The sequence below is a fragment of the Eschrichtius robustus genome, chromosome 15, assembly GCF_028021215.1.
Source record: "Eschrichtius robustus isolate mEscRob2 chromosome 15, mEscRob2.pri, whole genome shotgun sequence".
Lineage (NCBI taxonomy): Eukaryota > Metazoa > Chordata > Mammalia > Artiodactyla > Eschrichtiidae > Eschrichtius > Eschrichtius robustus.
The window spans coordinates 25,715,161-25,741,597 of record NC_090838.1 but is presented as its reverse complement, the minus strand read 5'-3'; the positions used below and the strand labels follow the sequence as shown (position 1 = coordinate 25,741,597).

At 34.6% G+C, this 26,437-nt stretch overlaps 1 protein-coding gene across 3 annotated transcripts in view; it reads left to right on the top strand.

Annotated features, from left to right (window-relative positions):
• Window positions 1-26,437, top strand: part of MEMO1 (mediator of cell motility 1) — a 134,934-nt gene that overhangs the window by 82,521 nt on the left and 25,976 nt on the right. For 2 of the 3 annotated variants that reach the window (XM_068564962.1, XM_068564961.1), the window contains 3 exons: window positions 5,302-5,370; window positions 12,370-12,482; window positions 14,765-14,876. In XM_068564962.1, the coding sequence (XP_068421063.1) occupies window positions 5,302-5,370; window positions 12,370-12,482; window positions 14,765-14,876 (294 nt within the window). The remainder of the gene's footprint in view (window positions 1-5,301; window positions 5,371-12,369; window positions 12,483-14,764; window positions 14,877-26,437) is intronic. The other variant, XM_068564960.1, reaches the window with a different exon arrangement.

Genomic DNA, 26,437 nt, shown 5'->3' with positions numbered 1-26,437 from the left:
GGAGAAAATATTTGCAAACGAATGAATGGACAAAGGATTAATCTCAAAAATATATAAACAGTTCATGCAGCTCAATGTTAAAAAAACTAACAACCCAATCCAAAAATGGGCAGAAGACCTAAATAGACATTTCTCCAAAGAAGACATACAGATGACCAAGAGGCACTTGAAAAGCTGCTCAACATCACTAATTATTAGAGAAATGCAGATCAAAACTACAGTGAGGTATCACCTCACACCGGTTAGAATGGGCATCCCTCAGAAAATCTACAAACAACAAATGCTGGAGAGGCTGTGGAGAAAAGGGAACCGTCTTGCAATGTTGGTGGGTATGTAAGTTGATACAGCCACTATGGAGAACAGTATGGAGGTTCCTTAAAAAAGTAAAAATAAAATTACCATATGACCCAGCAATCCCACTACTGGTCATATACCCAGAGAAAACCATAAGTCAAAAACTCACATGCACCCCAATGTTCATTGCAGCACTGTTTACAGTAGCCAAGTCATTGGGAGCAACATAAAAGCGTATCGACAGCCAAATGGATAAAGAAGATGTGGTACATATATACAATGGAATATTACTCAGTCAGAAAAAGGAATGAAATTGGGTCATTTGTAGAAACGTGGATGGACCTAGATACTGTCATACAGAGTGAAGTCAGAAAGAGAAAAAGAAATATCGTATATTAACGCATATTTGTGGAATATAGAAAAATGGTATAGATGAACTGGTTTGCAAGGCAGAGATAGGGACAGAGATGTAGAGAACAGATGTATGGACACCATGGGGGGAAAGCGGGGGTGGGGTGGTGGTGGGATGAATTGGGAGATTGCGATTGACATATATACACTAAGATGTATAAAATAGATAGCTAATAAGAACCTGCTGTATAAAATAAATAAATAAATAAAATTTTAAAAAAGGTAAAAGAATCTTCCTCTCCTTTTGCCACTATGTTGTCTTTAGGTCAAGCAGACTTTTAAACCTTCAGCTTCAAAAAGGACTGAAACCATGAAATCTAAGTTCTTGTTATGAAACAAGTTTACCTTAGTTAATCGTGTTTTCAAAACTATCATCCTTCCTTGTAGTCTTACAGGATATATGGTTCTGTAAGTATTTTCCAGTTGTTAGGCTTGTTGCTTTTCCTACTCCATGGACTCCTTCCCTTCTTCCTTGAACTATGTAAAGGTCTCTTACGGTGCTTAAGAATGGGTTCTGGAGCTCTACTGCCTGGCTTTATATCCTGGAGTGCCACTTACTATCTGTATGACCTTGAGCAAGTTTCTTAACCTTTCTGCTTTAGTTTCTTCATCTATAAAATGAAAAGAATAATAATTCCTATTTCATAGAGTTGTTAGGATTAAAAGTAATGCTTTGAGTTACGTAGAAGAGTGCCTGAGATGCAGTAAGCACTCATTTATCACCATCATGATAACTGTCCTCTTCTTCCTCCTCCTACTTGGTCACTAAGATATGTCACTGTTTCCTTCTAGACCCTAGAGCATTGATTTCTCATTTCCCACTGGCACTGACACCATTCTAGACCTAGACCATGATATTACTACCTCACGCCACAGTTTCCAAGAGAGCTTCATGTAACTCCTCTTGCCTCTAACACGTCCTTTGTGCTTGTGTTTTTCAGTACATGATAACAGTTTCATATTGTCACTCCCCTGTTCCAAGAGCATACAGCAGTTTTTCAGTAACTTGTTTTATCAAGCCCAGACTCCTCTGTCTGACTCTGGCTTAACATTACTCTCTTGTTCCATTCAGGCCAATTTCATATTTTCTCATTTACATCATACACTTGGACATTTGCTCATGTTTTTCCTTCAGGCTTTATTCCCTTCATGCCCTTACCCTTCTACTTACTATTTCTTTCCTACCTGTACTTCAAGAATCTAACGTTTCTAAGAAGCCTTTCTGGCATTTAAGAACTGAGCTTGGGTAGGAACAGCGTTGGTAAAACTGGGAGAGACTCAGAGTACAAAGACAGGTTGATTTAGAGATCGGAGTATAGATCGGGGTTCAGGGCCTTTAAATTCAAGAAGAGTAAGGATTGAGAAGTGGAGGGATGTGAAGTGAGTGACAGCTGAGAGCAAAGCAGTGTTGAAAATCTGAATGTCATTCAGGTTTGTGACAGACCAGGGCGGATCCAGATGGATCAGATGGTTTTTAAGGTCTGCATGGGCAGGCAAGATAGTGCATATCTGAACTGACAGGAGCCAGTGATGTTCAGATGAGGAACAGGTATTAAGTATCTGAAGTAGTTGGTATTGGCGTCTTGGGGACTGGAAGATTGGGGACATAACTGGTTAAAATAGAGCCCCTGGTTAGCCTAGAATATCAAGATCAGTACAGGATGACAGCAAAACTGAATTTGCTGAGCCACAGAACAACTTGTATTACCTTCTGGCTAAGATTAGAGTGGGTTGTGAGAATATTGCTATATTCAGGCAACTTGATAGGCTCCCTTGACAGAGGTGTAAGGATGGAGTGACTACCATTAATCTGACCAATAAAGCCTCAGTGATTTCAGTGTGCCTAGCATACGTCCCATATTACTTTACTCCTAATTAAGGACCCTACTATCTTGTATGGTTGTGATTGACTTATGTGAATCTCTTTTTCTGTGTCTATATCAGATGAGTATCATTTTTAAAATAGAGCTTTACTGGGGTGTGATTAACATTCAGCTGCATATAAAGTATGCACTTTGATAAGTTTGAAATATGTATACACCTGTGAGATCATTACCACAATTAAGATAACGAACATATTCATCATCTTCAGAAGTTTCCTTGTGCCCTTCTTTCCCTCTCTGCCCTTCTCCCACCCTGTCACATCCACTGATTTACTTTCTGTCACTATAGATTAGTTCTTATTTTCTAATTATTTATTTAGAATTATTTATTTTTATTTTTAATTGAAGTAGAGTTGATTTACAATGTTGTGCCAGTCTCTCCTGTACAGCAAGTGACTCAGTTTTATACATACATATTCTTTAAAAAAATTTTTTATTGTAGAAGTATTTAAATGGAATCATATGGTATGAACTCTTTTTGTCTGGCTTCTCTCACTCAGCATATTTATTTTTTTACCATAATTATTTTGAGTGTGTCAGTAGTTCATTCCTTTCTATTGCTGAAGAGTTATTTCATTGTGTGGATATACTTTAATTTGTTTATCCATTCACCTTTTGAGGGACATTTGGCTCTTTCCGTTTTTGGCTCTTGCAAATAAAAATGGGATGAATATTTGTGTACAAATCTTTGTGTGCACATAATGCTTAAATATATATATATATATATATTTTTTTTTTTTTTTTTTTTTTTTTAGGAATGGAATAGCTGGCAGGAGTTTTATGGCAGAAGTATGTTTAGCTTTTTTTTTTTTTTTTTTTAAAGAAATTGCCAAACCATTTTCCAAAGTAGTTGTACCGTTTTACATTTCCTACAGACTGAGTTTCAGTTCTACATCCTTGCCACATTTGGTATGGTCACTCATTTTCATTTTAGCTTATTCTAGTGGGTGTTTAGTGGTAGCTCATTGTGGTTTTAATTTGCCTCTCCTTAATGACTAACTGATGTAGAGCCTTCTTTTGTGTGTCTTTTGCCATCCCAGTGTATTTTTTGATGAAAGTATCTGTTCACATCTTTTCCTATTTAAAAATTAAAAAAAATTGTAGTAACATAAAATCTACCATTTTAACTACTTTTAACCATTTATATAGTAGTGTTAAGTGCATTCACATTGTTGTGCAACCAATCTTCAGAATTCTTTTTGTCTTGTAAAACAGTTACCTATATTTTTTAAAGTGTTAGGTTGTTTTGAAATTTCTTTATATATTCAGATACAAATCCTTTATCAGATATATGCTTTTTCTTTATATATTTAGATATAAATCCTTTGTCAGATATATGCTTTACAAATATTTTCTCCCAGTCTGTGTTTTGTCTTTTCAGTTTACTGTGCATCTTGAGATTGTCCATGATGGGAATGATTTACTCCACATTAATAGACAGATTGCTATAAATCAGGACTTTATTTTTTGTTGATTGTCTATACTCAAGAAAAGTAATGGGGAAAGGTTAATAAGGCAGATGAAACTTAAAATTATGTTATGTCTGTAACCTTTACACTGTGACAAGCATAAAAAAATGAGGAAAGAAATATGCTTTCCAGTATTTGAAAAACTGTTGTCTAATAAGCAAAGAAGTCATTCAAGTCGTTGTTGAATGAGTGAAATTCAGACATATGTCTTCATTATTTCACTCTTGTCATTTGCAGCCGTTGCTTGGCTGTGGGTTAAAGAGTTCAGCTACCATCAGTGAAAGCATTCTGGGACAATCAATTGCCTAAGCTGAATTTGCAGTAAAGAGTATTTTGTATTTTTTCATTGTTTGTCAGTTGTGTGATATGTCTCTCTTTATTTCAGTAAAATTTATAATAAGCTGATGTACATATGTATACAGTTTTTTCCTGCAGAGCCATTTGTTAAACATTTACTGGCCGTACACTAAATAGTAAGCATTAAGGGAAATATTTCTAGACCCACATAGCTTGAGTCAAGAAAGAAAAATGAAGTTCTGAAACAAAGTCATTGTATGGGTGATCAGAGAACCAATGTAAAGCTGAGACCAGAGGAGGAAAAGGATGGGATGAGTAGTAGGGAGAGAAAATGAAAGGCATAATACACAGAAGGTCAGGTCAATTCTCTTACCACTAAAGACACAGAGGGACGTGAGTTGTTTCTTGTAGATTATTTGTTTTGCTCTGATTTGACTTGGTCTTATCATTTTTATGTATGTAATAGTCTGTTAATGGTGTTGAAGAGGAGTGTTAAGAGCTCATATATTATTAATGTTACATTAGCAACTTCAAATAAGCCTTGAATATTTCCAAATATAATTTTCCTTCAGACCAAATACTTTTTAACATTTAAAATTGGAACACAGGGGGACTTCCCTGGCGGTCCAGTGGTTAAGACTCCATGCTTCCACTGCAGGGGGCATGGGTTTGATCCCTGGTTGGTGAACTAAGATCCCACATGCTGTGCAGCATGGCCCCCCCCAAAATAAATAAATAAATAAAATAAAATAACAGTGGAACACAGAACAATGATGTGTTCCCTGTTATCTTCTAGAAGTTGCATCATTATCTATCAATACATTGCTTTTTAATCTGTACGCATAATGTTTACCATAATTTTTAGATTTCTTTCAAAAGTTTTTTTTTTCCCCGAATAACTTGATTTTGAATCTGATGATTAAGTTAAACATTTTTTTGTTTTGTAGCCATGCAGGGTATACGTACTGTGGGTCTTGTGCTGCTCATGCTTACAAACAAGTGGATCCATCTATTACGTAAGTAATATAGTTAGATACCATTTTGATTAGGTGGCTGGGAATTATATCATAATTGCTTTGTCACTGAAGTAATTTGTTTTACATACTTATTATATTCTTGATTTCATTAAGAATTTGACTTTATAAATTTGATTATACCTTATATAGGTTATGAGAAGCTTTAATACTATTTTTCATTATCTGAACATTTAGTTTCTACCTTCCTTTTGTTTGGTAAAGTGTTTAGTTCTGGAAGTGTTAGAAGGTTAATACAGTATTGTGATTTATATGAAATATATATTTGGTCATTTAGATGACCAAAATATATTTCACATCTATATTTAGTCTTTTTCCACAGTTACTGGCTCACAGCTCCCAAAACCCTTGGAATTTCCTAAGTGGTGAGAATGGCAAAGGTGTCTCTTGTATGTAAATAAGGTGACTTTCAGACCCCACCTAAGCATGGGGCTGGTTGCCAGGATAACCAACCTTGTGTTTAGAGGGTTGGAATTTTCATTCCCACTCCCTGACCTCCCCTGGGGAGGGGAGAGAGCCTGGAGGTTGAATCAGTCGCCATCATGACTATGTAATAAAGCCCCCGTAAAAACCCAAAGGGACAGGGTTCGGAGAGCTTCCAGGTTGGTGAACACGTGGAGATTTGGGGAGAGTGGCCCGCCTGGAGAGAGCATGGAAGGTCTTGGCTCTTTCCCCTTGCCTTGCCCTATGCACCTCTTCCATCTGGCTGTTGCTAAGTTATATCTTTTTATAATAAACTGGTGACCTAGTAAGTGAAATATTTCTCTGAGTTTTGTGAGCCACTCTAGCAAATTAAACCTCTGATTTGTAACCGGTCTGTCAGAAGTACAGGTAACAACCTGGACTTATGATTGGCCTCTGAATTGAGATTCAAGGAGGTGGTTGTTGGAATCGCCAATCTGTAACTGGTTGGTCAGAAGCACAGGTGACAACCTGGGCTTGCGACTGGCATCTGAGACGGGGGATGGGTGTGGGTGTGGGGACGTTTTTGTAGGACTGAACCCGTAACCTGTGGAATCTGATGCTATCTCAAGGTAGATAGTGTCAGAATTGAGTGTGCCCCCTCTTCCACTCACATGAATGCACACAGTGGAATTGGGTCCAGGAACATTAACAGTTAAATATTTTGGTTTTTAAAATTTTCTTTGAAAACCTGGAGATGAATACTTTTAAGAAAAATTCAAAGGCCTTTGTTCTATTTTAATCACTTTATAATTGAAAATTCTTTATTGTACGTGTTAGGTTGTGTTTAATGAATGAAGAATAATTTCTCATTGACAGGATAAGGTACCTGAGTTATTTTAGAATCTGACAATGAATTTAATATGGTTTTTGAAGTATATTAGCTCTTAATAATTTAATGACAGCTCTGAAATTAGCTTAAAAAAATCTTTCTGTCAAATTGAGACTGAGTCGTATACCACTTTCTAAAATGAGAAATTTGTGAACTTTAAAAGCTTAGTATACCACTCTCTAAAATAAGAAACTTGTGAAATTTCAAAAGTTTCTGCTGGAATTAGCCACCCAAATTACTTAATTTGCTGACCAACATTTTATTTAAATAGTTAATTCACTACATGTGAACCAGTCTCAGGTTCTAGTCTATATTGCCAGTTGTACATACACTGTGTGAATAGGTGAAACTGATCATTTTAATTCTGTCAAATGTTGATTCTTAGGTTAGACCCGTACTAGTAGAGATGAAGTATAATCATTCAGAAGTAACTCACAACAGCCATGAGTTTAAAAAGAAAATCTCACCCACAGCCTACTCCTTTATGCGCAATTAGTTCAAATTGTTAAAGCAAAAAAGCTGCTCTCTTTTGTTTTTATGTAGTATGCTCTGCACATTTTATCGAAAATTATTTTTTAGGAAGTTTTTAATAATTAATAAAATGATAATATTGCCAGATTGATGAGGTTTTGGTTAGCTTCGCCTCCTTTATGATGTTTTGATGCACATCTTTAACAAATATTTCATAATACATATTTAATGTATAATTTTAACTTGTTTCATGAATAAGAGTAAAATAGAAATTAGATTGTAAAACTTTTCAGAAGCTTCCTTTATTTGACCCTGGGCCTTTAAACCAGCCATAATCAAGGCTAGTTTATATAACAGCCTTTTCCAAACCTTTTTCTATTTGGCAGAACTTTTATTGATGATGATATGTGCTAAAACGGTACCCCTGAATTAAATTTGGCCTAGGAATATATAGAGCCTATATTGATATAAGTGGAAATTGTGTGTTAAATAAGTTGATGGACAGTGAGAATGGAAAGGAAAAAAATAATAAGGGAAGAGAGTCAAGGACTAAGAAGGTGACGATAAAGGAGATCAGTAAAAAGAAATGCAAATGATGGATGATGATGTGATCAGTTTATTTTTATAATTAGTATATAGTAATTGAATTCTGAATAAATAAGTGTGAAGGTCTCAGTGTTAAAAATAATCATGGACAGTCTTGTTGTATTCTCTTGGAAGTGGCCCTCCCTGAGATTTGCAATATCTTCATAGTTCTTTAAGAAAATAGAGAAAACATCCTTTTGGGAATAATAAGTATAAGAAAAAATAACAGTCCAAGAGAGAAGGATAAATTTGATACCACTAGCTTCCATTCTTCTTTCCCTTTCCCATTCTCTACATGTCAACCAGGATCATCTTTTGTCCTTAAAGTTTGAATGGATCTTTTACCTTTGCATGATTTTGTAACATCTTGCATGAACATTTGGAAAACGTTTGTTCATTGAGTCATGCAGATCTTTCAAATGTTGACATTTCATCATATGATGTAAAAAAAAAATCACATTTGTTAATATCACCATCAATTTCATGAGAAAAATTTTTAATTATTGGGAAGCTTTTTGCAAAAGTCTAATTTTCACTTAAAAGTTTCAATTTTATCATTGGCAACAAATACGTCAAATATTTTCTTTGAAGTGTCAGGCTCATTTTGTTCATTTTCTAAAAAATTTCTGCCAGATACCTAAGTTGGAATAACCACAATTTGTCTACAGTCATTTTTTGAAGTAAAAATTGTGTTCCGTGGAAAAAAGTCTACTTCAGCTCATAACTCAAAATCACACAGATGCTTTTTCCTTGAGACATACTTCTGTATGCAGTAGAAGTGCTTTATGTGTTTATCACCACAAATTGAATGCATTTTGTCATACACAATATTTTTATAAAACTGTACTCGAAGTTCAAGATTTAATGAAATTAAATGAAACTGGCTTTAAAAAAAATACAGCATGGGTGAAGGTGAAGAATACATGACTACTAGTACATTTTGATTCCGCTACCTTGATTGTAGCCAGCAGTATACGCAGTCTTACTTTTGTACTACAAGTGCAAATGTTAACATGTTGAAAAGGCAAATAACTTCTTTGTATTATTATGAAAATAGTTTTGATTTTGTGGACTCCTTGAAAGGTTCTTGTGAATTCACAGTTCACACTTTGAGAACTGCTGTGATTCAGGGTGATTGGATTTATACTGTGGATAAGGTATTGGAGAAGGCATCTCTGGGGAAATGATTTTTAAGCCAAGCAAAAGAAACAATTACACGTGAAGAAGTTTTGAAATAGGCAAAGGTATTCTTGTCATCAAGGAACTGCAAGACCAGTGTGCATAAAGTACTGAGATCCAAGGGGGGAAGAATAACACAAGAAGGGGCCAGTTGATATGAGACTTTAGAACCCATTTTAAGGATTTTGTATTTTATCCTCTGACCAAGAAAAGCCATTGAAAGACTTTTTAAGCAGGGAAGTGATATGATCTGATTCATGTTTTAGAAAGAGTACTCAGGCTGTTTAAGGAATTTTAAAAATTATACATTTAATTAAGTTCTTTCCCATATTTAGAGTTGCAAAGTGTTTTCCTATTACTAAAACTTTAATTAAAAACCGGAACTCAGGGTGTTACTTAGATAGTAACTTGATTTTGATTCATATCTTTCAGAAAACCTTGCAGGGCAGAAAAAGAATGCCAAAAGGAATCTTCTTTGGGGCCACATGACATTTTATTCTTTAGTTAAAATATCTCCACTTAACCATGAAACACTTTAAAAAAATTACTTGTGTTCCATTATTTAGTATAAGTGGTTGAATATTTATGAGAACAGACACTCAGGTAACTCATGTGTTAGGTGTACAGACTATACTCCTCGTAGTAAGTAACTCCACAAATGTGGATTCTCTGGAGGTATTATTATATGTGAACTACATTTATTTCTGAAAGAATGCCTACTGATTTTTTTCTATTTTTTTTATATTAAAGGTTTCTTTTACATGTATGGCAACAGTGATTATATGCCAATATTTAAAATTTACTCTTTGAAGACAAAGAACTTTGTAATTAATTAAAGGGAGCAAAAGTGGCATTACTTCCAATGCCTATATTACATTTCTCTCCAAAATATTTGTATGGTCTTGGTGTTTAGGGATCTAGCAATCTAGGGGGAAAAAATGCATTATCTTTTATTTACGCTATTAATTGTCTTATAGCATATAGCTAACACAGAGACTCATTCTGAGATTACTACTTGTTCAATATCCAGTTTCTTTTTTCTTCTTTTCATTGATACCTAGCCTTTTTTGGTTTGTTTTTGGGTATATCACTTTTAAGGGTTTTATATTGATGGGACCTAAATCTCTTTTTTCCTATTATCTCTCTTAACTAAATGTGGAACTTCACTATGTTGCTTTTGGATGAGTTTCAACCTTTGGGTACACAGTTGGATAATCCAGACTGATGGGACCTCTTTTCCCCACCAGACTTTATCTTTTCATCTAGGTTGGGTCTGACAAAAAGGCAAGCAAGATGAATAGTCACATATTAGAGGAGGCAGTTAGGCTTTCGAAGCTGAGCTCGGGTCTTTATTTCTGGAGTAACGCTCATCTTTTAGCCACTGTTAGAAGAACCTTGTTACACTTACCTATGAAATATATCTATGCCTAGATTGATTTTTAAAAGTCATTTCATATTTTAATTATATATTCTGAATTTCCCAGGAGTGTTCTGATTTTAAATATTCTGTCTCTCTCTCTCTTCATAGAAATACATTCCTCAATCATAAAAATGCTTTTTTTTCTTACTTGATTCTTGATTCATATAATACCTATCCTTAAGCAAGTTTCCTAAGCACTGAGATTTACCATTTTCTATGTCCCTCATTAAACTTTAATTTAAAAAATGTGGTGATATTTATGTGCTGTTAAGATACGAGAACATAGTGGTATCTTTTGTTCATTTAGGAATCTATAGATCTGATTTTTTTTTTCTTAAATGGTTATTGAGTTGATCATAGAGATGATGACAAGAAGTGAGTATTAGCAGGGGAGACAAGGAAAGGGATTATGTTTCTGACTAGAAATGGCCTGTGAGTGAGGTCTTACATGTGGGCTCTGAGTGACATCTTGAGGATTGCAACATCTTCAGGAGATTTTGGGACTAAACTGAGAATCACCTTGTCCTTATCCACATCTTTCTTATCCACCCCCGCCCCCCAACACCCCATATAGCAAGTAAGATATAGCTGACAATAGGTTAATTTTCTTAGCTGTAATAGAATTCTGTCAAAATAAATATATTGCTAAAGCACACATTCCTTGGCCTGCAAGTTTTTGATGTGAAAGAGATATAGCTCTGTGTCTCAGTCTTTGTGTTTTTGTCCATTAGATGAGCAATGAGTAGCACTTAATTTTCTAGGTATATAGCTTACATATATTCCTTTTTTTCTTATAGTTTTGGTTCTTTTGTGTCTGTAACTTGTGTGTGTGTGTGTGTGTGTGTGTGTGGTGGGGAAAGTTTAGTACATATGAATCTGGGAGAAACAGCGAAAATGGAGAGTTTGGAATTTAGATTGTAGAGATGTTTGAGATAAAATGAGAATAAGTTAATTTTACTCTTGATGTTAAGATAAAAGGATTGTAAAGATTTAAGCTACAGTTTAGCCCAGTTCTTTTCTTCAGCCTACAGTGCAAATAACACATAATTAAGTTTCTTTGTTTTTGAGAATGACTTCTACTTGAATGGGAACTGAGAAAGCTTATTACACAGAGTTCTTCTCAACAAGATGCCTTTTTTCTCTGCCATGGAAGAAATGTGGAAATAGCTTTAACAGAATGCTTCTTTGTAATGATATTTTGGATCTTTAGAATTTATACTTTTATGTATTTTTATTAATGTTGTAGGCAAGCTTAGAATTTGTTATTTTGAGATTTTATTTAATAGCTGAAATGTTTAAAATTCAATTAATACAGCTATTGAAAACCTTATGTATCCTAGCCATGTGATACAGAGGTGATTTTAAGCATAGTCGGGTGGTTTACTGTAGATAATCAGTAACTAGTATTCCCGGGTGTTAAATATGGTTCTTTTAAAGACTTTCCAACAAAAAGATAGAGATAAGGAATTGAACTTAATTAACTGAGGAGCAAGTCATTGGTAGGAACATTAGTTTGCTAGTGCTGCCATAACAAACTACCATAAACTAGGTGACTGAAACAACAGAAATTTATTTTCTCACAGTTCCAGATGCTGGAAAAGTCCAAGATGAAGGTTTGGCAGGGTTGGTTTCTTCTTAGGTTTCTTCCTTGGCTTGCAGATGACTGTCTTCCTGATGCCTCTTCACATGGTTGATCACCTCTCTGTACATGTGCACCCCTGGTGTCTCTTCCTCTTCTTATAAGGACACCAGTCATATTGAATTCAGGCCTCACGCTAATGACCTCATTTTAACTTAATCACCTCTTTAAAGACCTTATCTCCAAATAGGTTCCATTTTGAGGTACAGGGGTTGAGACTTCAACGTATGATTTCAAGAGAACACAGTTTAGCACATAACGTTAGGTAATGAACTCAATCAAGGAAAACAATATTACATGTAATTTTTTAAAATTACTTGTTTTTTCCTTTTTATTTAATAAAGTTTGTGTAGAAGTGCAATTGTTCTGTGTTTTTTATTGTATACCTCCTAGCCGGAGAATTTTCATCCTTGGGCCTTCTCATCATGTGCCCCTTTCTCGATGTGCACTTTCCAGTGTGGATATATATAGGACACCTCTGTATGACCTTCGTATTGACCAAAAGAGTAAGTATATAGAAATTTTATAGCTTGTAAACAGCTGAAGTTTTTACAAATAGGAATTATAAGTTAATTTACAATTAAAAGTATGAATATCATAGTAATATTTGAATTGTAAAAATAAAATTTGTTATAACTAATCTGCAAAAAACAAAAACTAAGAAAGAAACTCTTCCATATGCCTAAAAGACAACTACAGTTTTTCTGCCAGCCACAAAAATCTGTCAGATCCGCTAGTCTTTGGAGTGTAGTGGTTACATTTATAATCAGGGAAGTACCATGTACTCATTGTACCGTGAGACAAGGAATTGGTACCCACAACAACTTGTTGAAACATTTTGGGCATGTTAGTCTTCCTCTGTGTATAACAGTTCCCTCACCGTAAATGGTAATGGTGATAATGACTTTATATCCTCATATATGATTTTTATGGGAAAAAAATTGAGACCGTAGTTGTGAAACTCTGCAAGAAGGGTGCCACATAAATCTTAAGTGCATTTTATTTTTAAGACATATCTATTATTTTGATTTTTAAACAGAATTCTAGAAATCACAGTTTTTATTTAATCATGTCTCATTTTGTACATAATTTAAAAAATACCAAACAATACAGAGACTACTATAACAAATACTCATGTACTTATCATCCACACTTGACTCAGAATTTCCCCTCATCTGAACTCAATCTGCATTTCCAAAAGTAACCGCATTCATGAACTTGGTGTGTATCCTTCCAGTTCATCAAATTATATTTTAAGTACGTTGAGTGTTTTTATTGTTTCAAGAAATTTTGCAACAAATTCTTCTGTAGAATGAAGGAAGCTATTTGCAGAGGAAATGATCACCTCTTTTTCTTTAATTTTTAGGCCTAAATTTTCATAATTTGGGGTTTTAAGTATTATAGAGTATTAGCAATTTGTTGTTAGGCTATAGCTTATTAATGAAACTGGAATATTACTAGCCTTACTCCCTGGAATGGTTTTAGGGTACACATTTTTCAAATATTTAAAATGCTTTTAAAATTTTTATTTTTTTCTTCCAGTTCTATTGAGATATAGTTGACATACAGCACTACATAAGTTTAAGTTATACAACATAGTGATTTGACTTTACGTACGTCATGAAATGATAAGTTTAGCGAATATCCATCATCTCATATAGATACAGAATTAAAGAAATAGAAAAAAATATTTTTTTCCCTTGTGATGCGAACTCTTAGGATTTACTCTCAACAACTTGTATATAACATACAGCAGTGTTTATTATATTTATCATGTTGTACATTACATCCCTAGTACTTACTTATCTTATTACTGGAAGTTTGTACCTTTTTACGACCTTCATTCCAATTCCCCTTTCCTCCGGGACACGCTTTATTTTTAAAACCTTGTTGGGGCATTCTGAAAATTTTGGTTTTGGATAGACTGGCAATGAGGAATGGAGGATTTTTAATCAGGTATAATTTTATAGAAAAAAAAGTCATACCGTTATTTGTTCATTTCTTTGATATTGGTAAACCCATTTAAGGATGCAGTTATAAAAATGCTGGTTTTGTTCAATGATAAAATAAAAATATTCTTATATCTTTTTTTACATATTTCATCATTTTCTTACTATATATTGATAATATCTAGTTTTAAGTGTAATTCATCAGAAGGATCTGAATTACTAAATCATTTAAAAATTTTAAGATTATTTAAGGCATGGTACTGTGGTAAATTTATATTCCAGTCTATACCACGAGCTTAATTTTTAATGTTGAGGAAAATAGCATTCTCAGTAGGAATTTTCTTTTCTTATCTTAGTATGACAGGAACCTGAGGTGTAAAACAATAAGTCTGTACATTGTATTAAAAAACAAAGCAAAACTCAAAAACTATATTATTAACCTCATGAGTAAGTAGACCAGGGGATTTTTCCATATTTCAGTAAGATTTCTAATCAACTGTTCTTGTTAGTATCTACTGATTGAATAAGGTCAAGGATAAGCTTAGACTCAGAGGTGATTTTAGATATAATGAAAGGAACTGATGAAAAATTTAAATTATTATTTTTTATGTAACTACGTAACATAAGAAAGTGCTGAATAAATCATTACGTGTCTTACTGTTTTGTCTGGTATGTAAGAAGCTAGTTGTTTTTTCCTTTTTTTTAGACTAAAAATGGAGAATATTATATGGTGCTTTTTGTCTCTTGCCAAAGCATGTAGTTTTGTGTTACTGGATAGAGTCTCACAGGGTAAGGATATACATTAATATATTTGTTTTACTATATTTTGAAATCTCTAGTTTACGGAGAACTGTGGAAGACAGGAATGTTTGAACGAATGTCTCTGCAGACAGATGAAGATGAACACAGTATTGAAATGCATTTGCCTTATACAGCTAAAGCCATGGAAAGGTATATTAATTAATATAAGAAATCCCAGAGAAATCATGGATATTAATTTCTTTGGAATTATTTTAACTAGGGTGAGATAATCATTAGGGTAAAGAGATTTTAAAATTTTTGTTGAAATGAAATAAAAATTTGGGATTAGATTTTCTGAATGTGGATTGAAGTTGGTTTTGAGTAGTTTGCCTATGAAGGCTTAACGTGTAAAGTGACATGGTTGTCTTATTAGGTAGAAATATTAAAAGAAAAAAACAACAACAACCCGTGTGTGTGTGTTTGTGTGTATTGATTTGCCTGTTATCTTATTCATTATACATTCATTTATCTCAGAGTAACAATTACATTCTTTCATGTTACAGTGCTATAAGTAAGTAATCATAACATTTTAGATTTGGAAGTAACTTTGGAGGTAATTTATTTCAGCCTTAATCAAAGTACATGAATCTCTATTATAAAAGAGATTATTGTATAATAATATATAATAATTATCTAAATATAATATAGATCTGTTATAAAAGAGATCTCTTTTATAAAAAGTGCTTGACGGATTCTTATTTGGTACCTGCTAAAAGGTCTTCTAGTGATAGGGTGTTCACTAGACTATAAGTAGAGTGAAGACAGGGACAATATCTATTTTGTTTTCCACTTAATACCCCAGTGCCTAGCACAACGCCTGTCACGTAATAGTCAATTTATTTTGGTAAAATGAAAGAATTGTTTGAAGAGCTTTCTTTCTTCTTTTAGGGCAGTATTCAAATTAGGAAGTTTTCCTTTTATAGGTCACATTTCTCTAATTTTTTCAACCATTTCCTTTATATGGACTTAATATTCCATATGTAGTTTGACCAGTTCTAAATATGGTGAGATTATTTCTTCTCTGGTCCTCATTACTGTATTCTCTTAGGAAAATAAGTAGTGCATTATAGGTTTTCAGTAAATATTTGTTAATTAAATGCATTAATGTGGTCTGAGATTATCTAAGCAGTTATTATGCTGATATGGCTTACCTTACTATTGTCTGATATACTTGTGGTCAGCTCAAACCCCAAGGCTTTTTTATACTGTTAAGCTGGATTATTTCTCCTCTTGTACTTTTGTGGTTGATTTCTTTTTAACCCTAAATGTGTTTGTCTCTTCAGTTACTTCTGTTTAATTTTTCCATGTTGCTTTTATTCCATTATTGCAGTTTTGGGGGTTATTTCCACTCTTAATTCTGTTATCAAAGTATTATTTACTTCTCTCAGTCTTATGTTATCCACATCTTTTCACAGTGATAACTATGAGGAATTACATAAACCTGAAGAAGTTAAATTATAAGCAGTATAATTTTAGGTTAATTGTTTTAATACATTCTAATTCTTTAGAAGTTATTAAACCAATATAGGCTGTTTAATTTTTGGAATCCTAGTGTAATCAGAACATCCCATTCTTCAACTACATAGGACAGTAGAAAACTTTTGTTATTTGCTGAAATGTTTGCATATTTTGTCATGAGAAAATATATTTTAGACTTAGTAAATTTCAATACAATAGGACCAATAAACTGCCAACAGTATCCTTAAGGAAGCTTTAATAAAATAACATCTTTGTTGTTATTTCAAAAGTAAAACAGGCATAATGTGGAAATTTAGGAAAATAGAAATTTGAAACCAGTGAACAAAATTTTTGTTCATAATTTCCTATTAAATAGTGTTAAATAACCACTTTTAAGTATATCACTTCTCAAGAAAACCTTCCCTACATCTCAGATTACATTAGGATTCCTAATACTGACTCTTAGAAAGTACCCAGTGCTTTTCCTTTGTAGTCTTTGCTGCACTCACTACCTGTATCAGTCATTCATTACTGAGTAACAAATTGCCTCAAAGCTTAGTGACTTAAAATCATAACTATTTTATTGCTCACAATTTTTGGATCAGGAGTTTAAGTAGGGAATACCTTGCTCTGGTCCACAAGATACTGACTGAGATGGCTGGAGTGGGCCTTGAGGATCCAAGATGGCCTTAGTGCTGGCTTTTACTTGAGACACCTCATCTGTTCTCTAGATGGCCTGTTTGTTTACCAACCAGGGCTTTTCTATTTTCTTGGTTTCTCTCTAGAAGGATAGTCTGGATTTCTTTACATGGTGATTCTGGATAACAAGAGAACAAAACCAGAAGTTTCTTGGCCCATTAAGGCCTAGGCCTGAAACTACATAGTATCATTTCAACTGCTTTTTGTTTTTCAAAGGAGAAACAGATGCTACCTCTTGATAGAAGGAGTAGCATATGTGTACAGGAGTAGGAGGAATTGTTGGCAGCCATCTTTGCAGATGGACTACCGCAATTCTTCCTCTGGTGGACAATCCCCATTTCTCCAACATGGAGGACACCCCCAGCTCTCCTAAGATGCCCAGAAATCTCATCCAGTTATGACCTCAGGTTCAAAGTCCATTATCTTATGATCTGTGTTAGGTTGGGATATGGATGAGGCTCCTTGGGTGTAGCTCTTTCTGATTTGGATACCTGTGAACTAAGAAGGCAAGTCTCCCTCTCACCCTCCCAATACACTCAATGTACAGTTTTGAGACAAGGACAGTAAAGCACAATAGTTACTTCCGTTGCAGAGTGAAAGAATGGGAAGCATGTAGTAGTCTCTGGTCCAAAGCAATTCTGAACTCTAACCAGGAAATAGAAAATATCCTTGATTATGGCTTGGTTCTGTCTTCTGATAGTGGCTTCATAATTCATTACAGATGGTTCCTGACTTATGATGGTTCCACTTAAGATTTTTTGGCTTTTTGATGGTGTGAAAGTGATACACATTAAGTAGAAACTGTACTTCGAATTTTGAATTTTGATCTTTTCCCAGGCTAGCAATGTGTATGCTTACTCTCTCATGTTTCTGGGCAGTGGCAGTGAGTCGCAGCACCCAGGCAGCCTCATGATCACAAGGGTGAACAACCAGTACACTTAAAATCCTCTGTACCAAGACAACCATTCTGTTTTTCGTTTTCAGTACAGTATTCAATAAATTACATGGGAGATTCAACACTTTATTATGAAAAGGCTTCGTGTTAGATGATTTGCCCAACAGTAGACTAATGTAAGTGTTCTAAGCACATTTAATGTATGCTAAGCTAAGCTATGATGTTTAGTAGGTTAGGTGTATTAAATGTATTTTCAACTGACAGTGGGTTTATTGAGACTTAACCCCATTGTAAGCTGAGGAAGACCTGTATTGTTCTTAGCTCTTGACTGGATCCTTTCGGCTCTTGGCTCTCCTCTCTGAGTCATTTTTACTTTTCCATAAGAAATGGGCCTTGTTTGCATCTAAGTAGCAGTTTTAGTCTGCTTCATGTATGTGACAGTTTAAGACCCTAAAGGCCTCTTTTCATTTGAAACAGTGTTTTGATTTGTTTTTTAGTACAAACCGATTGAACTCCATTAAACACTTTGTGGGTTTTCTATACATCAGATTATAAGTGCATTCCATTAGACAAAAGTCGCATCCACAATTCTGTCTGAGACAGGATTCTTACTACTTTGGATCTCAAGTTAGGGGCCTGGAGTTTCTTAGAAGCCCTTTTACCTGCCTGAGAGAGTATACAAGCACTGTCTTAAGTCTTCCTGAGGTCCTAATACATTTTACAGATGCGTTTTGATTTGATGCCTCTGAGCCCATGTTCTTGGTAGCACTGTGGATTTGATCTTTGTCCTTATGCTGTTTCTTTGACAGTCTTTTGCTATCTGTAGAGGCTAGCGATGAGAAACAGTTATTTTCCAACCAAGCAACTCCTGTTTGGAAATATTTCTTTTAAATTCTGCTTATAATTCTTCAGCTCATGTTTTTCTTCTTGTACCTTCTCATACTTGGCTATAAAGAAGCCATTGACACTTTGAATATTTTGTCTGGAAATCTTCTTAGCTAGATCTGTGGATTCACTATGTGTATTTTTAATCTTCTAAGTTATGTCATATGACAGTTATGCTAATTGTTCTCCCAGTAAATAATATGGATAACCCTATTTCTAGCCTCCTATAGCAGTGTCCTTACTGCTCATCCAGTTTCTAGGCTCCTTGTTGCCCTTTCAACTTCCACCTATCTCTGTGTCCGCAAAGCCAATATTATATTTTTTAGGTTTCTCTTACAGTAATACACTTTCCAGGTACCATTTTTTGGTCTCAGTTATCTATTGCAGCATGGCATATCACCTTAAAGTACCTTTTTTTTTTTTTGCTTATGATTCTTTGGGCTAGAAATTTGGTCAGGGATGAGTGGCGACCAGTCATCTCTGTTTTATCTGCTGCCAGTTGAGACAGGTTGACTTAGGCTAGATGTTCCAAGGTGCTCTTGCTTTCTGTTTGGGGCTGTGATTCAGGTTGTCTGCGGGGCACCTTAATTCTCATCTGGGTGCTATCTCCACTTGTTACTCTTCCTTCAGGGCCTGTCTCTACACATGGTTTCCCTTTCCTGCTGGACTATCCTGAAGTACATGGCAGTTCAGGGTAACAAGAAAGCAAGTAGAAACTTCTAGGCCTCTTAATATTTAGGCTCGGAACTGGCACAGTATCACTTATGTTGCATTCTACTTGGCAAAGTAAGTTGGAAGGCTAGGTTCAAAGGGAAGGAGAAATTGGCTCTATACCTAATGGGAGGAGTGGCATGAGCATTCAGAAGTGGGAGGAATTTTGGTGATTATATTTGTAGACAACCTACCACAGTAGCACTGGAGTTAAATAGCTCTTTATCTCCCTTCTCTGGTACTTACCTAACCTATTCCCTACTCCAGGGCAGCTAGTCTACCCTGTATCTTCTGTACCCATCTCAGTACCTGGTACACAAAAGGATCTCAGTAATTAATTGTTGAATAAATTAATAACAATCTATTTTTAATACTTTTATTAAATATTTTTCCAAAAATGAGATCAGATTTTTTTTATTAACTGCTTTTCATATCATGAACCTATTTCCATGTCATTTTTTTAACTCCTTTTTATTGGGTATACATAGGACTTTCTAGTATACGTCTCTGTAATACTTCAATTGATCATTTAATTTTAAAACTTTTCCCTCATTTTTCACTACTATAAAAAATTATTACAGGTTAAACAATTAAATATCTAAGATATTATTTATAATTCTCTGTTATTTTAAACAGATTTTAAAATGATATTCATTAGAGGTTATAGAGGAGAAAACATAAAATGACCCATAATCCCCTTGCTCAGTTAATTCTGTTGACATTTAAAAAATGGATGTACATGGTTTAAAAGTGTAAACAACATCAAGAAGTACAAAATGAGCAGTGAAAGCCTCTTTGCTTCTCCTCAACCAGTGTTTACTGACAGTAAAAATTATTATAGATATGCCAACATATATGTATGCATATATGTTTGTGTATATACGATATATGTATAAGATTTATACATACGCATGGTTTGTGAAAATTAAAACGTAAATAGGAGATGATATCTTAAGTATTTTATTCTGATCCTTTTTCCATATATTATCTTTACGATTGAAATTCATAGTTTTTAGTATTGCATATAATTGCATTTGAGAGAGTTAAGTTCGGATATGTAGAAATCGTCTATCTTGCAAAAAACTGTTCACTCTTAAAATTAACGACATGATCCCACCTCTTCTTTTTCTTTGCATTTTACTCTGGTCAGTTATCTTCCCCCCCTTTTATTCCTTTCTCTATATCATTCCCATTTACTCTATTTACAGTTTATAAATTTTTAATTGATTTCTGGGGTAATTTACATACTGTAAAATATGCTCTTTATGGCATAGAAGTCTATGAATATTGATAAATGCAGAGTTGTAAATATTCACCACCGTCAAGATATAGAACAATTCCTTTGCCCTAATTTCAATGCTTTTTTTGTTCAGAAAAATGTGCAAAGTAAATAGAGTTCTTTAGTAACTTTCAAAGTGTTTGAGAAATATGACCCTATAAAAATGTTCATGTTCACTGTAAAAGTATCATTATTATCTTTTTAGCCATATAATGCTTTTTGTTACTACTAATATTTTGGAACATGGACAACTTGAAAGCACAGTACCGTGTATTTAAATCTGTTTCATCTTATGTTTTAGGTTCTAGCCAATCTTAGAAATTCACCATGGTTAGGATTTGGTAACTTAGTACTTATACCATTATATATATTTAGAAAATCTTGATTTTGTATAGTTTATCCAGATTGTTAAACCTAATTCTTGTAATTCTTGTGTTTATTTGTATTAATTATATTTTTGGGTTCCCTGAGTGAGAATACTGTCAGATGCCTTGTATGGTATTAATTACTATTAACTAAACATTTTTTCTATTTGTAACATCTTATACTAGTATAATACATTTGTGATAATTGATGAACCAATATTGATACATGATTATTAACTGAAGTTCATAGTTTAATTAGGGTTCATTCTTTGTGTTATATAGTTTATTGGTTTTTGCCAAGTGCCTCATGTCATGTATCTACCATTATAGTACCAGTTAAAATAGTTTTACTGCCCTAAAAATCCCCCGTGCTTTACCTATTCGTCTTCTCCCCCCTCTCTACCTCCATCCAACCCCTGGTAACTGCTGATCTTTTTACTGTCTTCATAGTCATATAGTTTCTAGAATATCATGTAGTTGGAATCATGCAGTATGTAGCCTTTTCAGGTTGGCTTCTTTAACTTAGTAATATATTTTCAAGATTCCTTCATGTCTTTTTACGGCTTGGTAGCTTATTTTTCTTTATGTTGAATAATAGTCCGTTTTATGGGTGTATCACAGTGTATCCATTCACCTATTAAGAGATTATTGATATACTTGGATTAATATCTGTTATATTTGTTACCATTTTCTGTTCATTGCCCTTGTTCTTTATTTCTTTTTTGTCTTCCCCTCTTTTTCTTCTTGCTCAGGTTTTAATTGAGCATTTAATATGAGTTCATTTTCTTTTCTCTCTTTGTATATTGATTATACTTCTTTTTACTTTGTTTAGTGGTTGCTTTAAAGTTTGCAACATACATTTGCAACTGATGCAAGTGTACTTTCAAGTAACACTGTACTGATTCATGTAGTGCAAGTATCTTATAACAGAGTATTCCCGATTTCTCCTTCCTGTCCCTTATAACATTGTTATCATTCATAATAAGCTATAATTACCAAACACATTATGGCTATAATTATTTTGAACAATTGTTATCTGTTAGATCAATTAAGATAAGAAAAATAAAATGAAATAAATGAAAGATGTTATTTTACATTCTTTTATCCCTCTCTAATGTGCTTCCTTTCTTTTATGTCGATATGAGTTTATGACCTATATCATTTTCCTTGTCTCAGCAGGACTTTTTAGCAGTTTATAGCTCTGATTTTATTTTATTTATTTTAAAATATTTATTTATTTATTTGGCTGTATTGGGTCTTAGTAGTGGCGCGCGGGTTCTTCTCTAGATGTGGCGCGTGGGCTCCAGAGCACACGGGCTCAGTAGTGCGGCGCTCAGGTTTAGTTGCCCCGCAGTATGTGGGATCTTAGTTCCCCAACCAGGGATCGAACCCACTTCCCCTGCATTGGAAGGCGGATTCTTAACCACTGGAACACCAGGGAAGTCCGTGATTTTATTATTTAAAACTTGCTATTTTGGGTTGGAAAAAGGATTTCTTTTCCTTTACCTTTGTCACCTTCACAGGAATACACAAGAGACTCCTTTTCCAATGTTTCTGTTAATCGCAGATTAAGAATAATGTATTTTATTCATGGGGAGTAATTAAGTAGGCTAGTAAACAAAACTCATTTTGGCCCATAATCGTAACTCCCCCCCCTCTTCAGTTTTACTAGTTATTGATGTAAAGATTTGATTGTTTTTAAGATGACATTTACTCTCAAAATTTAAAAATTTTGGTTAATCTGAATTTTTCTGGTATTAGTAGAGTTGCCTAATTGTGCAAGGAATGATAAGTGATACAAAATAAGTTAATATTGTGTGTTTCCTCAGCATATAGTCTAGTAGGAGAGATAACTGTATATAAATAAATGTAATATAATTCAAAATGTAATAAGTACGATTGAAGAGTTTATAGGAACAGAAAAGGGGGATGTAGGTGATAGCTGAGTTAGGGGGGCACAGAAGGCTTTGTAGAGAAGGTGATATTTGAGTGGACTTTGAGGATGGCTATAATTTTCACAGAATGGGGCAGAATTTTTGAGGGAAAGGGAGTACTGTAAATACAAAGTATAGGAGTAAGAAAGCCCAGGGCTTATTTTAAGAACAGAAAATTATTCGACTTAGCTTGCAGGAGTTGCAGAAGGCCGAGCTAGTAACTGAGGTCTGTCTGTAGATGTTTTTTGTTTGGCCTGCATAGTTAGAAAAAGTTTTTTCACAGATATGAATGTTTTTAGTTGGATATTGGTCCTGCCACTTCCTGTTATCTTATACCTTATCCGACTTTTCACACATATATGATACCAACGTGGGACTGGAGACATTTGAATAGGTAACTTTGTAGAGGTGTAGAGTAAGAGGGCCAGGATTAGAAAGTTGGAAAGTAGGTTGGGACAGGATTATGAAGGGCATTGAATGTCATTTTAAGATATTTGTATTTCATTCCATGATTGGTATAGAGCTAGTAAAAGTTCCTCAGCAAAAGAGGGAGATGATTAGAACTTGACTATAAGAGTATTACTCTTTGATGGCGTGATGGTACTGTGAAGGATGGATTAGAATTGGAAGAGGTTGGTAGAAATAGTTTAGAAATCACGGGGGCTTTGAACTAAGGTAGTGGTGGATAGGGTAGCAGACTGAGCAGATTATGGGAGACATTTAAAGGTTAGAATGAGCAAAACTTGGTAAATATTTCTATGTGGGAGAGTAAGATAATTTTAAGATAAGTTTAAGGCCTAAGAGTGTACAATTATCAGAGATGGTAAAGCTGTTAAGTTTTAGGTGTAAACCCGGGTGTAATTTTAGGAGAGCATAGGGCATGGAAATGTTGACTTGTTTCTCTCAAAATACTAGAATGTCTCTATAATTCTGACAGCAGACTTGGGCCAATTTATCATAGGACTCTTGCTTCAAATGGTTGAGTTTCCAAAACAGAGTTTAGTACGATTCTCTGGTACCTGAAATATGCCTGCTCTTGTAAAGCCTTTCTAATCAGTATTCCTACTGGAATGGAAATTCAGAAAGATATAACCTTTGAAATTAGTTTTGATAATCTCATTAGATTCACTTACCTGATCCAACAGTAAAGATTTATAATGACTTAAATGGTAATTTTAGTTATCATTGACAGCTAGTTTACCTTCTCCCTTTTCCCTTTTCTTCCCCTTCCCCAGTTTCACTTTTTCATGAACATAGAAGTTTCCTTTTGAGTATTACCTGTATCCGGAAGAGAGCATTTTTTAGAATTATAGATAGAACATGGAGAATCTCTGGAATAATAAGTACAAATTCTTTGTTGGTCGTAATGGAATAATTTTAGTTTCCATGACCATGAAAAGGATGAGCAAGAGATAGCATAAGACATTTGAGAAGATTGGGAAGTATTTTATTTTTATCAGAGTAAAGATTTTTTGTATTTACATATGTTTTGTCCTCTTTTTTCCCTATGAATATTTTCTGTCTAAAAGAGGAGAGGAGAGTAAATTATATAGTGATATTATTGTGGCAACAGCCTCAGCACCTTAGGGATAAGAATAATTTTTCTTCTGACTGACTTAGTTATTATTTATTTATTTATTTGGTTGCACTGGGTCTTAGTTGCAGCAGGCGGGTCCTTAGTTGTGGCTTGCCAGCTCCTTAATTGTGGCATGCAAACTCTTAGTTGCAGCATGCGTGTGGGATCTAGTTCCCCCACCAGGGATCGAACCCGGGCCCCCTGCATTGGGAACACGGAGTCTTAACCACTGCGCCACCAGGGAAGTACCTATGATTTTTTTTAATTCTCACCTGAGAAGCTCTGGACTGCTTCTAAAATCTTTGGGAAGTTGGAACAATTTGTATAGAAAAGCAAACTCTCATGTTCATCAGTGTTGTTCAGGGGCGAAATATTCAGATTAATGCCATAGAAAGAATAAGCAAATAACTATTTGTATACAGTATTTCATCTAGTTTAAAATGTCATCAATTTTAAGATTTCAGTTACTTATATACCACTAATTAAGTAAAAACACTGCCATTTAAATTGTTTTCTTATCACTTAGAATATTCATATTAGAGTTCACATTTTTTCCTTCTGATGAGGACTTTTAAGATCTACTCTTAGCAAGTTTCGAATATTCAATAGTGTTATTAACTATAGCATTAACTGTAGAACTGTTAGCTACAAATTCACATTTTTATGTTAGAATTTTACATCAGAATTTAGACTTTTTGTGCTGTGTACCATTAAGAGCATTGGTGATACGGTGATATTGTTTTTTAAAAAAAATATTTATTTATTTATTTATTTGGCTGCACTGGGTCTTAGTTGCGGCACGTGGGGTCTTTGTTCCAGCACGTGGGATCTTTTAGTTGCGGCACGTGGGACCTTTTAGTTGTAGCATGCAGGATCTTTAGTTGCGGCATGTGGGATCTAGTTCCCTGACCAGCGATCGAACCCGGGCCCCCTGCATTGGGAGCACGGAGTCTTAGCCACTGGACCACCAGGGACGTCCCGATATTGTTTGTTTGGTTTTTTGTTTGGTTTTTAAAGAATTTGATTTATTTATTTATTTATTTATTTATGGCTGCATTGGGTCTTTGTTGCTGCGCGCGGGCCTTCTTTAGTTGTGGCGAGTGGGGGCTACTCTTCGTTGCAGTGCGCGAGCTTCTCATTGTGGTGGATTGTCTTGTTGCAGGGCACAGGCTCTAGGTGCGTGGGTTTCAGTGGTTGAGGCACGTGGGCTCAGTAGTTGTGGTGCACAGGCTCTAGAGTGCAGGCTCAGTAGTTGTGGTGCACGGGCCTAGCTGCTCCGTGGCATGTGGGATCTTCCTGGAGCAGGGCTTGAACCCATGTCCCCTGCATTGGCAGGCAGATTCTTAACCACTGCACCACCAGGGAAGCCCATATTGTTTGTTTTTAAAGAGAGTGCTTCACTATTGGTTCTGGGATTTCAATTCTTGTTTGTTACACATCTTGGATATAGTAATTTTCTGCAGCACGGGTTAAGGTATAGGACAGAAAAAGAAGGGATAAAACTTTCATCTACATTACTAAAGTGCTCACAAGAGTTTTGCAAGGTAGATTTTATTAACTCTGTTTTTACTGATGACAGTTGAGGCTTAGGATAGGTTAAGTAACCTGGTGCAAGTAGCACAGTTTGCAATTGGCAAAGATGGATTTTCTTTCTTTCTTCTTCTTTTTTTAACAGTTTTATTGAAGTTTGAAGTATGAGTTATATCTTGTAAAACTCATCCACCTAAGATTATAGCTGACTGATTTCTGATAAATTTATAGATTGTGCAGACATCTCACAATCTAGTTTTAAAACAACATTCTTTTAAAAATTTTATTTATTTATGTATATATGTATGTATGTATGTATGTATTGGCTGTGTCGGGTCTTCGTTGCTGCGCGCGGGCTTTCTCTAGTTGGCGGCGAGCG